The sequence below is a fragment of the Bos mutus genome, chromosome 12, assembly GCF_027580195.1.
Source record: "Bos mutus isolate GX-2022 chromosome 12, NWIPB_WYAK_1.1, whole genome shotgun sequence".
Classification (NCBI taxonomy): Eukaryota; Metazoa; Chordata; class Mammalia; order Artiodactyla; family Bovidae; genus Bos; species Bos mutus.
In genome coordinates this window covers 17,781,504-17,799,541 of record NC_091628.1, presented here as the reverse complement: position 1 = coordinate 17,799,541, position 18,038 = coordinate 17,781,504, and the positions used below count along the sequence as shown (strand labels likewise).

General features: G+C 39.4%; 1 protein-coding gene across 1 annotated transcript in view; it reads left to right on the top strand.

The window, feature by feature from the left end:
* Positions 1 to 1,136: 1,136 nt before the first annotated feature.
* SUCLA2 (succinate-CoA ligase ADP-forming subunit beta) overlaps positions 1,137 to 18,038 on the top strand; it is a 44,689-nt gene continuing 27,787 nt past the window's right edge. Inside the window, exons 1-4 of the mRNA XM_005908144.3 lie at positions 1,137 to 1,287; positions 9,632 to 9,812; positions 16,333 to 16,432; positions 16,600 to 16,762. Of these exons, the coding sequence (XP_005908206.2) occupies positions 1,198 to 1,287; positions 9,632 to 9,812; positions 16,333 to 16,432; positions 16,600 to 16,762 (534 nt within the window). The 5' untranslated portion in view covers positions 1,137 to 1,197. The remainder of the gene's footprint in view (positions 1,288 to 9,631; positions 9,813 to 16,332; positions 16,433 to 16,599; positions 16,763 to 18,038) is intronic.

Here is an 18,038-nt window from a genome sequence, read left to right as displayed (position 1 = left end):
CTTGGGCTTCCCCTGTGGCTCAGCTGGTAAAGAATCTGCTTGCAATGCGGGAGACCTGGATTTGATCCCTGGGTCCGGAAGATTCCCCTGTGGAGAAGGGAAAGGCTACCCACTCCAATATTCTGGCCTGGAAAATTCCATGGACTGTATGTACAGATAGTTAATATGCATTTCTGAGGAATAATTTCAATAAACCGAGATCCTTATATCTTCCTATACCTAGAAAAGCTCTAAAATCATTAACTTGAGATGTCTGTTCTTTAATTAGCAGTGACTGTTTTATGTTTAACTACATGTTCTTTTCCCCCAGCAAAAAAAGTCCTGTACATCCTGGCTCCTCTTTACCTTTTGGGAGCAGTTCCTCAGAGCTATCTGAGAAGTTATGTCCTGGCTAGGGTCCTCAGTAACTAGTGTTTGATCATCTTCCCTTTGAGGACAGAATCATTCTGTTGTACGTATTCAGTCAGTTTAGTCGCTCAGCCCTGTTCCACTCTTTGTGACCCCATGGACTGCAGCCCGGCCAGGCTTCCCTGTCCATCACCAACTCTCCGAGTTTACTCAAACTCATGTTCATCCACTCGGTGATGCCACCCAACCATCTCATCCTCTGTTGTCCCCTTTTGTCCCGCCTTTGATCTTTCCCAGCATCAGGGTCTTTTTCCAGAGTCAGTTCCCTGCATCAGGTGGCCCAAGTATTGGATACTTTGGGATACTGGACAAAGTATGGGATATTTTGGGACAAAGTACTGGATATTGGATTTGGGATACTGCTGTATCCCAAAGGCAGTATTTGGCACAAAAACAGGAATGCAAGTTCTTGTTTTCTGAAGGAACCCCGTTTTACAGCTGAGGCACCTGAGACTCAGAGATGTTAAGATCACACAGGTAGTGGCGTTGATCATCTCCATTACATTTCACTAGGAAAGCTCCGGGTTTCTGAGCGCCGACCTCAGGTCTGATGTTCAGGCTGCGGTGTCCAGTTACCAAGGTTAAAGTTTGCTCTCTGTCCGCCTACGCGAGCCTATCAACAGTAACGCCTGCGGCACTCGCCCAGGGCCACAGCCGCAGAGTTAATCCGAGGCTCCGCCCCATGGGCGGGGCTAGGGGCGGTGCGCGCGTAGGGAGCCGCCGCGTCTCCGGTCGTCTCGAGGTTCTGCGCCTGCGCGCGGCGCCCGGGGGACTTGGTCGGACTGAGACATGGCGGCCTCCGTGTTCTACAGCCGGCTCTTGGCTGCCGCCACCCTGAGGAGCCACCGACCCCGAACGGCGCTGCCGGCCGCCGCCCAGGTATTGAGGCCCTGCCCGCTCTCGCTTTGAGGGTTGGCAGGAGAAAGGGCGAGGTGGAGGGCTGGCTCCTGTGGGCGAGGTCTGAGGGGGCCCGGGGCCCGGCTCCGGGTCACTCCGCAGTCGGTGACATTGGGTGACAGGGGGGTGCCCCGCCGGAGTGGCGGGCGTCTTGCCCGGGAGTGCTGCCCGCCAGGCCTGCGAACGGGCTCATGTTTGCGCCTTTTTGCTGCAGCCTGAAATCTGCGAGGAGCTCCGGCTGTCTGGCTAGGGCTGCTCACCTTGTTACTGAGAGGGCGGCGGCGGCGGCGGGGAGCCCTCTTTTTGGAGCCCTTTCGGGGGGTGGCCTCCGAAAGGAGAGGCGGGGGCTGGGTACCTTCTCCTGCTTGCTCCTGCCTCCGTTGCGGTGAGCCGAGGCTTCCGCGGCTCTTTGAGGAGGAGGACATGCCCTTCAGATACACTTTTGTGTCTCTTGGATGCTTCGCAGAACCAGTACTGCTTGCTGCTCGCCTTTCTTGAGATGAGGTCGGGAAGCTTCCCCAGATAGTTGTTTAATAGTGAGAATGAGATGATGTTCACCAACTTATCAATTGGGGAAATAAAATAATCTTGTGGATCACTTTTTTTTCCCTGCATACACCATAACATCATAGCCTCAGTTTAAGTTTGTGTGTGTGTAAGTAAAAGTAATGGAGCAAGGGCTTGAGTGTCCGTGGCATAGAAAGCCAAATTCTGACGGGTTGTTTGCAGTAAAATAAGGGTTTATTTGCAGGGCGCCAGGCAATTCACAGATCCACTGCAACTTGATCTTTCAGTTAGGAGTTCGTTTTTTTTTTTTTTTTTTTAAGGAGTTGTTTTTTAAAGGGGGAGAACAAAGAAGCTGGGAGTAATCTTTGGCTTGTGTAATTTCTGTGACATTTCTGATTCTAGTATCAGGGAGTTGAGTTGTCTATGATGTACGATTCTCTGATCAAATGGTCCAAGGCTTAGGGCCTATTAGCTCATCTTGCCCTGGAGAAGCAGCCTGAGTTTGTTCTTTACTAATAGTATCTTCAGTAGCCGGTTTAGGACATTAATGATGTCATCAACACAGCAGTTTAGTCATCAGACTCTGGTTGATTAGTGTTCAGATAGCACAGGATTGAGGTAGCGGGGGACAAGAAAGGGGATAAAGTTTTGGGTAAAGAGATTAATCATCAATTCGGTAAGGGAATTTGGTGGTAGGAGGCCTTGGTTTCCTGTGTGTTGGAGCATTTGCTGTATGCCAGGAACTGTGCCAAGCATTGTACATGTAGTCTTTCATTAGGCTCTTGAGCAACACTGTAAGGAAGTCCTTAATCTCCATATCACTGATGGAGAAACTCTGGCTGAGAGAAGGAGTAATTTGGTCTAGATCACCAAGCAGTTGAGATCAGAACTGAGCCTTCATTCTGGAAGCATGTAGCTCCAAAGTCTGTGTTTGAATCTGCTCTACAGTCTTTTTCTAGAACATAAGAATTAGACAATTCTTCCCAATATATGTTGACACTAATAAACTTGTGGAAGGGTATGATTGGCTTCATAAGTCATTTCTAGAGCTTTTGGTTGTGTTCTGAAGTAACCTCAGACATGCTGTAAATGAATTTAGATTTTTTTTTTTTTCTTTTTAAAGCTATTCATTCTTTCAATCTAGTGAATTCAGTGAATTTGCTTCCTAATAGGAGAAGTGATTTTTTTTTTTTTTTAGCCTTGAACTTCCTTCTTTTGGGTCTTAAAGGGTGCTGTCTGGTTTTTAGAAAATGAGATTTTGGTGAACAGATCTATTTCCCTTCTAATCATTGTCTTTATACTTTTGGAAATTCCTTTAAAAGTCTTTATTTCTTCTTATAGAGATGCCTGATATATTGTCTTAAACATCTCTTCCACCCTCACATTAAGAAATACAGCTTTGGAATTTGAATTCACCTTAGTCTAACCCCTTGCTTTTATTTTTAATTTAATCTTTAATTTGTATTGGAGTACAGTTGATCTATAATGTTGTGTTTCAGGTACAGCTTAGTGATTCAATTATATATATATGTATTATACTCAGTTATATTTAATATATCAGTTATATACGGATATATATGTGTGTGGTATACATATATATATTCATTCTTTTTCAGACTCTTTTCCCATCTAGATTATTACAGAATATTGAGTAGAGTTTCTTGTGCTATAGAATAGGTCCTTACTAATTACCTATTTTATATATAGTAGTGTGTATGTGTTAATCCCAAACTCCTAATTAAGTGTTCCCCAACCTTTCTGGCACCAAGGACCAGTTTTGTGGAAGACAGTTTTTCCATGGGCTGGGGGCGGGGATGGTTTTGGGATTATTCAGGTGTATTATATTTATTGTATACTTTATTTCTATTATTATTACATCAGCTCCACCTCAGATCATCAGGCGTTAGATACTGGAGGTTGGAGACCATTGTCCTGATTTATCCTTCCTCCCCAAGTTTCCCCTTTGATAACACTGTTTTTGAAGTCTGTGAGTCTGTTTCTGTTTTGTAAATAAATTCATTTGTATCTTTTTTATTCTGCATGTAAGTGATATCATATATTTATCTTTCTTAGTATAATTATCTTGAGATTCACCCATGTTCATGCAAATGGCATTATCTCATTCATTTATGACTGAGTAGTATTCTATTGTAAAGATGTACCACATCTTCTTTATCCAGTCCTCTGACAGTGGACATTTAGGTTGCTTCCGTTATCTTGGCTATTGTAAATAATACTATCAAGAACATTGGGTCTAACCCCTTGCTTTTGTAGATGGGGACATAGAGGTGCAGAGCTTAAGGAATCTTGTTCAAGGTCACCCATTAGGTTTAGCAAATTTGCTTAAACATTTTGTTCAGTGCTCTGACCCTCTTCTTGTTTCTGTGTATCTTTTGTCTAGTGTATATTTGATAAAAATAGTTCAAGTTACTAGCATATTAAACAATTTAAGATATCTTCTCCCTAGTAACTACACTTCCCCACTTTTGAATAAGTATTACTTACACTCAGTATGGGTTGGAGAGGTGGTGGTGGAGGTGTTTGGCCAGGAGTTGGTGGCCTTTTGGCAGGAGGAATCTTCTAAGTGATGTATCAGGAAAGAAAAATGCATCAGTGTGGGGAATCTTTGTGATTATGCAGGGATTTGTATTACCATCATGATTCCCAGCTGATGGTATTTCAAGTTATAGCTTCTAGTGGCACAAGGAAAGGATTATCAAAATATTTCTGATATTTTAAAAAAACCTTAATATGGTCTGAAAAGCTGTCAGCAACACCTTATGAGTACTACTAATTCTTTTAGACATTTGAAAGAAACCATAAAAATAAAGTTTTGTGTCATGGATTTATCACCAAGCTTTTTTGGAAAAATTGCAAACTGATAGGTATGTTTCAACTATACATTGAACACCCGTACTACCCTCACCTTCATTTAACATTCTGCCACATTTTCTTTAAAAATTTATGTTATTCAATTTATATAATTTATAATTTACAAAAATTATATCATTTAAAATATTATATAAATTAAAAATATTATGTATATAATATATATAACTTATATACACATGCTGCTGCTGCTGCTGCTGCTAAGTCGCTTCAGTCGTGTCCAACTCTGTGCGACCCCATAGACAGCAGCCCGTTAGGCTCCCCTGTCCCTGGGATTCTCCAGGCAAGAACACTGGAGTGGGTTGCCATTTCCTTCTCCAATGCATGAAAGTAAAAAGTGAAAGTGAAGTCGATCAGTCCTGTCCGACTCTTAGTGACCCCATGGACTGCAGCCTACCAGGCTCCTCCGTCCATGGATTTTCCAGGCAAGAGTACTGGAGTGGGGTGCCATTGCCTTCTCCGATGTACATATGCGTGTATGTATAAATTACATTCATATATTTTTGTTGAAGTATTTGAGAATAAGTTACAGCTATCATGGCACTTCATCCTTAGATATTGCAACGTATGTCTCTTAAGAATGAGAGACACAAATAACCACAATATAGTTATCATACTTTAGAAATATAAAATTGCCATAATACTAATACCTAATTTATAGGGCAGATTCGTATTTCCCCAGTTGTCCCCAAAATGTCCTTTTTAGCTGTTAGGTTTTTTTTTTTTTTTAAACTGGGATCAAGCCTCTGTAGTATTTTTTTTCTGGTCTGTCTAGATAATTACGTACTACCTGGTGATTATGCTCTCTCTTAGACTTGTTGCAGCTGTTTATTTATACATCTGTGAACTCTGTGGTTGGGACCAAGTTGATCTCATTCTTTTAGTGTTCCTAGTAGTTGGTCTATAAAAAAAGCTGAGCGCCGAAGAATTGATGCTTTGGAACTGTGGTGTTGGAGAAGACTCTTGAGAGTCCCTTGGACTGCAAGGAGATCCAACCAGTCCATCCTAAAGATCAGTCCTGGGTGTTCATTGGAAGGACTGATGTTGAAGCTGAAACTCCAATAGTTTGGCCACCTGATGCGAAGAGCTGACTCATTTGAAAAGACCCTGATGCTGGGGAAGATTGAAGGCAGGAGGAGAAGGGGACGACAGAGGATGAGATGGTTGGATGGTGTCACCGACTCGATGGACATAGGTTTGGGTGGACTCCAGGAGTTGGTGATGGACAGGGAGGCCTGGTGTGCTGCGATTGGGGTCACAAAGAGTCGGACACAACTGAACGACTGAACTGAACTGAGTACAGTGTCTGGTATATAGGCATCCAAAAAATGTTTCAGTGTATGACTATTTTTACCAAGCTTATGCTAGGTACTCTCCCTTGGCCCCCTTATTTTTATTATTTTGAGGTATAATTTCTGTACAGCAAAGTACATAATTTATGTCTAACTTCAGTTTTTGCTGTTCAGTTGCTAAGTTGTATTCTACTCTTTGTGATCCCATGTGAGTAGCTAGATTAATTTGTATGTATGGATCCATCTGTGTAGCTGCCGTTCAAATTGTGGTGTGTGTGTGTGTATAGTGTTTTTAGTCTTCAGAAGGCACTCTCTTTATCAGTACTCACCAACAGAAGGTGACCAACCACTTATTTTGACTTCCATCACTGTATGTTAATTCTGAGTTTGAACTATATTTTAAAAAATCATGTAAGTTTGTGTTGTTGTGTCTGGCTTCTTTCCCTTAAAATTGTACTTGTGAGATGAATCCATTGTTGTGTGAGCAGTACGTTTTTCCTTTTTTGCTCTTGATTTTTCTATTGATATAGTACATTGTACCCATTCTTCTATTTTTAAAACAATTTAAATTATTTGTTTTTCTGTTTTGGCTGTGCTGGGTCTTCACTGTGGTGCTTAGTTGCCCCAAGGCATGTAGGATCTTATTTCTCCTACCAGATATTATTAAACCCATGTTCCTTGCATTGAACGGTGGATTCTTAACCACTGGAGCACCAAGGAAGTTCCTACCCATTCTTCTGCTGATGAGCAGTTGGGTCGTTTCCATTTTTTTGTCTGTTATGAATAAGCCTGCTATATATGCCTTTTGATAGACTAAGCACTCATTTCTCTTGAGGCTTTACCCAAGAGTGGGATTTCACAAGGTAGATGTACACTGAAGTTTAGGAGGTTGTTAGTTTTTAATACTAAAGTGAAACTAAATCAGGGGATTGAGCTACCAAGAGAAATTTTATCCAGGGTTTTAGCTTACCAAATGAATCAGAAATAGCTTGCTATTCTATATGATTGATTTGTTAGACTATTCGTTCTCAAACTGTAGAGAGCTTAAGAATCAACTGAATAACTTTACAAATGCAGATTTTTTGAGGCACAGTCCAGAGATTCTGCTTTTATAAATGAGAGTAGGGCCTTGGAATCTGCATTTTGGAGGCATTCCTAGGGAATCTTGATGCAGGTGGTTCATGAACCCTCTTTAAGAAGCAGACTATTTTCTATGAGGCTATGGTTTTTCCAGTAGTCATGTATGGATGTGAGAGTTGGACTGTGAAGAAAGCTGAGCGCCGAAGAATTGATGCTTTTGAACTGTGGTGTTGGAAAAGACTCTTGAGAGTCCCTTGGACTGCAAGGAGATCCAACCAGTCCCTTCTGAAGGAGATCAGCCCTGGGATTTCTTTGGAAGGAATGATGCTAAAGCTGAAACTCCAGTACTTTGGCCACCTCATGCGAAGAGTTGACTCATTGGAAAAGACGCTGATGCTGGGAGGGATTGGGGGCAAGAGGAGAAGGGGACGACAGAGGATGAGATGGCTGGATGGCATCACTGACTCGATGGACGTGAGTCTGAGTGAACTCCGGAAGTTGGTGATGGACAGAGAGGCCTGGCGTGCTGCGATTCATGGGGTCGCAAAGAGTCGGACATGACTGAGCGACTGAACTGAACTGATTTTCTGTGAGATTCCTTTAAATTCATTTCTTAAACATATTCTGTGTTTCATATGAGCAATGTTTCAGCATTCTGTGTGGCGATAATAGAAATGTACGGATGGATAACGTTTAAATGTGTGATTCCAGTAGCACTTAATTTGTTCTGCCATATAAAGTTGATAGAACTGAGTAGTCTGGAAAAAGGTTGAGAAGTGTTTCTGTGTGGTGTTGATGGTTTAAGACTAGGAACTTAGGGGGGAGTTTTGGGACCCATAGATGCTCAAGATCTTTCTGATTGCATCCTTCTTTCAGTACTTCTCATTGTTGTGGCCCTGCAACCAGACGCTGACAACTCTCATACTCCTTTGTCTTTCAACAGTGACTTATTCAGCTTGTAGAGGAATATCTTATTTCTGTTTCCTACTTATTTGTTTTTGAAAAGATAATTCTTAACTCAGCGTCCCCTCCCCCCCTCCCCCCGCCGCTCCCGCCCCGAGGGATGTTTTAGTGGAGAAAACTCCTGCAACTGTATAAAATAGCACTTCTTATTTTTTAATTTTCTATGTTTTTTACTCTTACTGCTGTTTGGCATATATTCTTTCTTTATTGTTTATGCCTCCCCCAACCCCCGACATACAAATACATACTAGACTGTAAGCTTTAGATGCAAGGGTTTTGTTGGGTTGACCTCTCTATTTCCAGTGTGCTCAGTGAGTTTTTGAGTGAATGAATGTTTTACATAGATTGAAAAGGAGGTTGGTGGGTCATTTCTTTCTTAGAAGCTTTGACTGTTTGTGAAGCATGTACACCTGAAGGGGTTTATAAAGGGAGTAGTTTAGAAGGAATGCGTTAAAGATGATATTGCAGATTGTAATTTGCCGAGTATTCAATGGAGAGTTTCATGGAGGAAGTTTATTAAAAGTGATCTCAGGATCTATACCTGTGGGAGAGTGAAGGAAGGAGGATTGACCGCAACTCCAGTGCAGTGCAGTGGGACCTCTGCTCTTCCTGTGGGAGGTCTGCAATAGGATGATCCTGAATTGTCCCAAATTGGGGTGAGGTGCCAGGTATTTGGGCTTCCCTGGTGCCTTAGCGGTAAAGAACTCACCTGCTAATGCAGGAGACATAAGAGACGTGGATTCGATCCCTGGGTCTGGAAGATTCCCTGGAGAGGGCATGGCAACCCAGTTTTTCGAGTATTCTTGCCTGTAGAGTCCCATGGACAGAGGATCCTGGCGGCCTCAGTTCATAGGGTCACAAAGAGTCGGACCCGACTGACTGAGCCACTGAGCATGCACACGCACACGAGGTTTTTACATCCCTACCTTAACTCTCATTGGCCAGTCGTTGGCTATAGGCTGACAGTGGGAAAGGAGTATGACTTTGGGCAGAAAGGCTCCAATGAGCAGACTCAGCTGAGGCCTGTCAGCTGCCAGCCCTCCCAGCAGCTGGGGCTATGAATGCCTTGGTCCTGAGGGGGGATCTGGGTGGCACACCACGATGTGCAGTGCTGATGAAGTCGGGGTTTGAATTTTGAATGTATGAAAGATTGATGGTACCACATCATACAGGTGCCTCATCTCTCGTGTCAGGCAATTTGTTAGGTCCTGGAGGAATGATGGAGAGAAGAAAGATGGGAAGGATTTTTGATTTGGTGGAAATAGGAGATTGGTTTTAGATCTGCAGAATTTGGCTTTGAGGTAGAAATGCTCTGTAGATCATTAGGGATATGGTAGTAAAGCTCAAATGAAAGTTAAAAACTAGAGATAATGAGGAAAAAGTTAAAACTATAAGGGTCACTTTTGACATTTAGCTAGTAGATTTAGTTGTTAGTTTTGTGCTGTAATTTACTCTGAATATGATATTTTGATGTTTTACTATGACAATTTTGTTATAGTTTTGAAGAATCAAGTACTCTAAAGTATTTTAAAGTGTTTTTAACAAGAATTCCTGCTAAATCACTCTTTATATAAATATGTCCCCAATTTCTCTAGGTCCTGGGAAGCTCTGGATTGTTTAACAACCATGGAGTCCAAATACAGCATCAACAGCAAAGGAATCTCTCGCTGCATGAATACCTGAGTATGGAATTGTTGCAGGAAGCTGGCGTCTCCATTCCCAAAGGACATGTGGCTAAGTCACCAGATGAAGCTTATGCAATTGCCAAAAAATTAGGTACTAAATTAAGAAATAGGTTCTCAGATAAGATACGAACTTTACTTCTGGCTTAATAACAACTTTTGGCTTTTCTTTTATATTTTTAAAAATAAGTTTTATTAATGTAAAAGAGAAGACAATTGTTGACATGCTAAAATTATTGAGATTTTCTGAGCTCCCATAGTGCCCATAACTTAAGAATCAAACCTTCAAGAAGTTGAAGTCCTGTTTTTAGTTTTTTGAGCTGAAGTCCTTTAGGGAAGGAAATTCTGGCTGTGTCGATTCTTCAGGGAATGGTGAAAGATCTTAGCTGTTTATGTATTTGTAAAGAGAAGTCTGGGGCTTCCCAGGTGGCACAGTGGTAAAGAATCTGCCTGCCAGTGCAGGAGACCCAAGAGACTCGGTCGAGAAGATCCCCTGGAGTAGGAAATGGCAACCGGCTCCAGTATTCTTTCTTGGAAAATTCCCCAGACAGAGGAGCCTGGCAGGCTGCAGTCCATGTGGTCACAAAGAGTCAGATATGACTGAATGACTGAGAACACAAAGAGAGGTACAGTGTTTCCCCATCTTTTTTTTGGACATGAAAAATAGAGAATCAGAAGGAGAAAAAAAGAAGTTTAGCATTAGAATGTAAGCTCTATGAGAGCAGGGTTTCTTTGTCTTTTATTCACTGATAGACCCCAATCTCTTAGAAGACGGCCTGACACTTAGGTAATCAATATAAATGTTAATATTTTTAAATGAATTAAATAGTTCCCCATGTTTATTAGATTCTTTTATTGATAATAGAAACCTTAGTAGCTTTGATTAATTTGAATTTATGTTAATCTCAATTAAAAAATAAATTTGGAGTTTGGAAAGTATGCTTTATATTTTTAAGGATCTAATAAGAGAACATGTTAATGAGTAATGTACTAGCTATACACTGCATTTTCTTTTAGTAGTATTTAAAATCACACCATTTTTATGTATTAATAATTATCATAATCTCTCTTGTATGTACATTTGATTAATATGCTTTTCAGTGTGCTTTGGTGAAGACTTTGCTTTTATTATTTTTTTTAGGAAAGATGTGGAACATTTTAAACTGTTGAAAATTGTAAAAGTTTTTGTCTCTATTTATACTTACTTGTTTCTAGGATGGGTTTTTGTTTCAAAAGTGAAAGCATGTAGAAGACTAGAAGGTTGTCATATATCATATGATATGTTTTTGAATGGGGCACTCTTGATTTCCTTGTCTTGGAAGTATGATTTTTAATTTGCAGTTTATTCTTAATCAGAAAAACTTCTTTTTATTCAGATTACAAACAAACTTCTTTTTATTAGTAAAAGTCTGATGTAAATTCATACTAATTTGGGGGAAATTTTTGTTAATTAATGGTAACCTGAAGTTTGAATTTGTCCATGGTAAAAGATGTACCTCATTTTAACCTTTAAAACATTATGTATATTAGGGGCTTTTAAGGGTCACGGCTTAAAGAAAACTCATGATTATATTTCTGTAGTATTTCTTGCAAAGGCACTTTTTAATAACTACCCTCTTGAGATTCAGTCTTAGATATGTGACCTAAATGTTAATTTCTAAAGAAAACCCAGATAACTAGGAAGCAAAAGTTTTTCTTATTCTACCCTTCTGTACTTAAGGATGAATTTCAGACACTTGATTTTCTTCTTTTAATTTTGTTAATTTTTTGAGTGATTCATTTTTTGTTTACTAGTTCTTTCCTTCTTCATAAAGCTGAAGGCATAAAGTGTTTTCCATACACTTTATGTGATAAAAGGGCCAGATTTAATGAAGTCAGTTAAAGCTAGTGTTTCTTTTTTCTGCTTCCAAATTATTATAATTGGTTTTCTTAGTTTTCTGTATATTTTCTCACTTAGTCAAATTTCACTGTGTTGTCAAAAAAAAAAATCTATGTACAGACTTTTTCATAAAACAAGCAGGATTTATTCAGATGCCAGTCTCTCGATTTATTTACTCACTGTAAAAATCTTTAATGATTTCTAGCTGTGGAAGAAACAATAGTTAATATGTAGGATATATTATAGCTGTGAAATTTCTGGCAAGTTCTCTGGATCCAGGACTTAGAAGTAGTAAGGAGCAGATAAGCAGCTCTGATTTTGAGGCCCTTGGAACAGAAGGCATCATGTTTATCTAGAAAGTGTGCTTTTGTCAAAGAAGGCTGCAAATGATGATTGTCATATGGAGCAGGATTAGTGACAAACAGGACCTTTAAATCTAAAGAATCAGAAACACTACATTTTAAAAGATGCATTTCATAGCTGTTTGAAGAATGTTGAAACAATTTTGTTTTTTGTGGTGAGTCATTAATATCAGAAGATACCGATTATGGGATGTAATTTTACAAGTTGTGTTATGAGGTATGCTAGAAATACACCTGATTCTTTCCATCTAGCTAGCAATTTTCAGTGCTGATTTTGGCTGATTTTTGCTTCTCAGTTACTCCAAAATTCATAAAATGTTAATTCCCTTTTTTTTTTTTTTTTAAAGTCTTACCTCACCAACTGATAAACTTAGGGCAAAAATGTGTTACAGATGTGACAAAGTATTGCTTCCCTTCAGTCCTGTGGGTGGCAAGAGAAGTCTGGTTAGCATGAGGCCTGGGACCACTGAGCCCTGTAGCTGGTAACTCCTTCCAAAAGAGCTCTGACCTCTTTCCCCAGTATTCCCTACAAATTCTATCATTTTCTGGCATGATTGTGATAAAAGTTTGAAAACACTGCCCTAGGGACAAGTTTTACCTATTGTGAATAATTGAAGTTAGGGATAGGAGAATGGTTGGAAAGAAATCTAATTCCAGTATTTTAAGACTCATAGGAGTCCATACAATGAAGGGTGATGAGTTGGAAGATAATGGAGGCATTTCTGGAATGGATTATCAAAGGGTTGTTAAGTACAGAGAAATAGTTATCATTTGGGGTCAGTTCTAAGAGCAGGTTCCCATCTCCTCCTTACAGTTACTGCTTTAAGAAAACATGATTTCACTAAGGCATTTGGTAGAATTCTTATGATTTCCCTGTTGATTGTAGAAACATAGTTTGGATTCTAGTATAGTTGAGATAGAATTTCTCTCTGGATAAATAAACATGCGGAGGGTGCCGATTAGTGAATGTCTGCTTGGAGGCAGATTTCTTTTGGCATGCAACAGGACTTTGCCTCCTTTTCCTTTTACCGATGTCTTACTAGATGACTGTATATGAGGAGTGCTTAACAACATTTGTGAGTGATTAGATTCCCTCATGGCTCAGATGGTAAAGCGTCTGGCTACAATGTGGGAGACCCGGGTTCAATCCTTGGGTCAGGAAGATCCCTTGGAGAAGGAAATGGCAACCCACTCCAGTACTCTTGTCTGGAAAATCCCATGGACAGAAGAGCCTGGTAGGCTACAGTCCATAGGGTCTCAAAGACTCGGGCACAACTGAGCGACTTGTCAATGTCAATGTCAAAAGCTAGGAGGGATGGTGAATATACTTTAAAAATAATCTTAGACACACAAATTTTGCTCTTGTCTGACTAGAGAAAGGGCCAAATCCAGTAAGACTGAGCTCTCTGCTCATTGTTGTATCAAGAACTCTAGCACAGTTATCTCGTATGTAGATGTAACTGTTGATTGAATTAATGGAATTGAATAAAATCTTTCAATCATTTGTCCTCAGATTTATCTTCTTATTCTCCCTCTTTTGCTAGATGATGAGATTGTATGTCATTACTTGTGTGTGTGTTTTTTTTTTTTCTCTCTTCTTCTGTTGTGAAGGACTTATTTACAAGTAACTTTTGAAGAATCTTTTGTGCCCTTAAGGAGTTTATTTTCCTAAGAAAACAAAAATTGACACTTTGGGGGAAGAGCTTTCTGTTTTGTAAAATGTTTTTGAAGAAATAGAACTTCATTACTCTTACTTAATAGATCAGTATGTTAAGTTCCCAGCTTGATGAATAGGAATGTTTGAATTTAGCCCAGCAAAGCACCAGTTTAACTGTTGTCCATTTTTATATTACATTTATACTGTTTGGATTACAGATATCCTCTTTGGATTTAAATGAATATTTAAGTACTGGAAAACTGACTCAACAGGTAATCAGAAACAGGTAAAATGACTAGTGGCTGCTGCTTTTATCAATAATTTGGGCATGCACTCTAATTTGCTGTAGTCCCTGAGGCTACCTGTTGTCTTCTCAATAAGGAAATGATTGTCAGTTTTAAGGAAATTTCTCAACTTTCTCTAATCTTTATCTAAAATTAGTTGTTACATTTGGGAATGGTGGGGACTGTGGCAAATTGAAATAATGTCTTATGTAAACAAAACACTTTTAGTCATTTCTGGGTGTAGGGCCCAGGATTTCCAATTCAGATTTTTCAAGAACAGTGGAAAATCTGGATTCATAAGAATTCTCTTGATTTGTAACTGTTCTTTTATTCATCATTCAGAATATATTGTGTACTAGGAACTCTCCCAGGATCTTGTAAATATCACTGAACAAGATTCTGCCCTTCTGGAGTCTACATTCTAGTGAGGGAACAAAACAAAAATAATAAACACGAGAAATTATGTTTGAAGGCAATGGCTTCTATTAAAAAAAAAAAAAAAGATCAGGGTAAGGCGGATTGGTGGTGGGCAGTCAGAGTGTTAAGTAGAGTGATCAGGGTGAACCTGAACCTCATGGACAATTTAGACTTAAAGAAAAACTGAAAAGGAATGGGTACCTCTCCTAAATGGATACCTGTATGCAGAGTATTCCAGGGAGAGAGGTTGCTGGGAGCCAGATCCTGAAGGAAGAGAGGAACATGCTCAGGACCAGAGAGACTAGAGTAGCTGGTGTGTGAACAGCGAGGGGGATGTAATACAAGGGGCAGGGGTTCTAGGGGATTACACGGAGCCTTGAGGCCATTGTAAGGACTCTGCCTGTAACTCCCAGGGAAGTTACTTTTGATCATTTCTTATTTGATCACAATCTGTATTTGTTACCTCCTTGATCAGGTGAGGGTGCCCTCTCATTTGGCTTGGTATATGCATGTTAGAGATGGCCTTTCCTGGTGGTAGAATTCCCATCTTTAGCCTATTCAGATACACATTTATGGAGTGGTCGTTACTTCCCAGGGACCTCTTCCTGCTGAGGATACAACAAATAATATAACAATGTCCTTAATCCTGACCTCAAAGGGTAATTGTTTTTCGTAATGTAATAGTGATGTTACACTGCTGTAACAGTTTAACAGTGTAACTGAGCATGCATCTGTGCTCAGTCATGACTTTGAGACCCTATGGACTGTAGCCCACCGGGTTCCTCTGTCCGTGGATTTTTCCAGGCGAGAATACTGGAGTGGTTGCCATTTCTTCCTCCAGGGGCTCTTCCCCACCCAGGGATCAAACCCTTGTCTTCTGCACTGGCAGGTGGATTCTGCAGATTCAGGCGGTAACACTGCACCACCTGAGTATGGGCAAAATACTCTGAGACGTGAAATGAGGAGGCTCTGAAATTCTACCTGTCTTGGGAGACAGAATGCACCTCTAAAAAGTGTTGCTCTGAATCATGAAGAGTAGTACCTAAGCTAAATAGCTAGTTTGATAATTTTCTTCATCATGTTAGAAAAGGAAAGAAAAGAGATCAGTTTACCTGTTAAAGAAGAAAAATTCAATTATTTGCTGAAAAAAATGTCTTAAAGACTTGGAAGCATAACATTCTGGAATCTTTGGGTTAACATGCCTTAATTCCTGTCACCTCCCTCACAACAGTACAGCTGGAGAGTGTCAGTGGGATGATGTGAGCTGGTATCAGTAGTGGAACTTGCCCTCAAAGTCATGGTACATTTCTACTCAAAGCAGCATTTATACCTCAAAGTTTCATAGGATAGCAAGGTTACATATCAATAGGGAGGGAGGATGGAGAAGGCAATGGCACCCCACTCCAGTACTCTTGCCTGGAAAATCCCATGGGCGGAGGAGCCTGGTAGGCTGCAGTCCATGGGGTCGCTAAGAGTCGGACACGACTAAGCGACTTCACTTTGACTTTTCACTTTCATGCATTGGAGGAGGAAATGGCAACCCACTCCAGTGTTCATGCCTGGAGAATCCCAGGGATGGGGGAGCCTGGTGGGCTGCTGTCTAGGGGGTCTCACAGAGTCGGACACGACTGAAGCTACTTAGCAGCAGTAGCAGCAGGGAGGGAGGAAACTGTTAGGAAGGTATTTGACTCTCAATTTTGTAAATTTAGTACCTTGCAGAGTAATTAATATTTAAAGTACCAGATAAAGGTAAACTTGTTTTCAGTATGCTTAAGAAATGGTTTAATGAGTGGCTGATTTTTTTAAGTTTGTGAATCTTTAGGTGGTGAATATTTTAGTGTCCTAATCTAGAAAATCTATGTACATGGAGTGCCTCATTTTTCAACATTGTGGGTAAATGGATCTTTAATTTACTACGTTTAGTAAGGTTGCTAAATATGTATGTTTAATAGCAAAGTATTGTGTGTTGTGTGCTGCTCCATGCTTCGTATCTAATAGAAGTGTTTTTCTTCTAGGTTCAAAAGATGTTGTGATAAAGGCGCAAGTTTTGGCTGGTGGCAGAGGAAAAGGAACATTTGAAAGTGGCCTCAAAGGAGGAGTGAAGATAGTTTTCTCGTAAGTTTTTTTTTTTTAAATCATCACTATTAAAGAAATAATGAATATTATAAAAGATGCCCTTATTGAATTGATAAGTAGTAGGCGAGATAAGGTTTTGGCTGTCATGTGCTTATATTTATCTCACTTGGAGGAGAAAAGAGTTTGAGTTCTTTTTCTTATTTTAGTCCAGAAGAAGCAAAAGCTGTTTCCTCACAAATGATTGGGAAAAAGTTGTTTACCAAGCAAACAGGAGAAAAGGGCAGGATATGCAATCAAGTATTGGTTTGTGAACGAAGATATCCCAGGAGAGAATACTACTTTGCAATCACAATGGAAAGGTCATTTCAAGTGAGTAATTGTAGACATGATACATTTAGGATGATCTTATTACATTCAGTTTCAAAAGCTGATCATTATTTCTATTTGTATGGGAAAGATTAAAAAGGTATGGTCCATAATCTATTTGTGTATGTCAGGAGAACAATGTTTTTGTTTAAAAAAACAACATGATTAATGCCGTAAAACTTAATAGAATCTTGTAATAAAAATTGTAGGTAAAACCATGCTGAAATAAAACCCACAGAATTTCTAAATTGTTAATTTGATAAGAGCAGCTTAAATCATCTCTGATTCACCTTTAGATTCCATAAACTGAGAAAATAACTTCTAGCACAGTAAAATAGTCTAACCAAAGAGAAAGTCTCTGTATCCACTAAGAGAATGTGTACCCCTGGCTTCATCTTTGTCTTTTTCAGCTTTTTGGTATTTTTATACTTTGAGGTTTGTTTCATGATGACCTGCTACTGGATAAGTTCAAGGAAGACATTCAGTAGCAAACAGTATGCTTCTAAAAAACATAACCTTATTCTGCCTTGCTTTCTTTGTGGAACTTAATATGCTAGCAATGAATTTAAGGCATCATGGGAAGAGAAATTTCTTGCGTAGATCCTGTGCTTGGAGAGGGTGTTGAGTCATTTTATAGTATAATTATCTGGCTTTCTGAGTGCATTGGTTAAGTTTTATGAGCTGAATCTGTGTGCTAACTACCTTGTCTTTTGAAGACTGGGTTCATATTTGGTAGCCCTGGTCAAGATTTGATGTAGAACATCACTAAATTATATAATTGGTAATATGACATAAATTTTAAGAGTCATGAAACTATTTTCTTATATAAAATGTCTTTTAAAAAAATAGCTGTTTTCCATACTGTGTTTTTTTTAACATTTAATTAAGTCTTCTAATAATTTTTGAATGATATTATAAAATGTCTTTTGTAACTTTTAATTTTTATAAGAAAGTATTTTTTAAGGTATAACACTAGATGGTAGTAAAAACCCGCTCAGGATATAAGATAAAAAGCATTGTTTTGTTTGGAAGTGATGTCTTTACCTCTAGGTTTCTTCATGTGATAGAATTTGCTTTTGTAAGTTGCCTTAGAAATCCCATGACAGTAATCTTGTATATTACAAACATTTATAAAAATTATGTTTTTACAAATTCATTTATGTTTTTCTACATTTTCTTTTCCTTTTCAGTGATGTTATATATCAACATCTATCATTCTGTTAGTTATTATGTTTTTACTTTTTGTTATAGCCAGGAACAGGATACATGTGCCTAAACA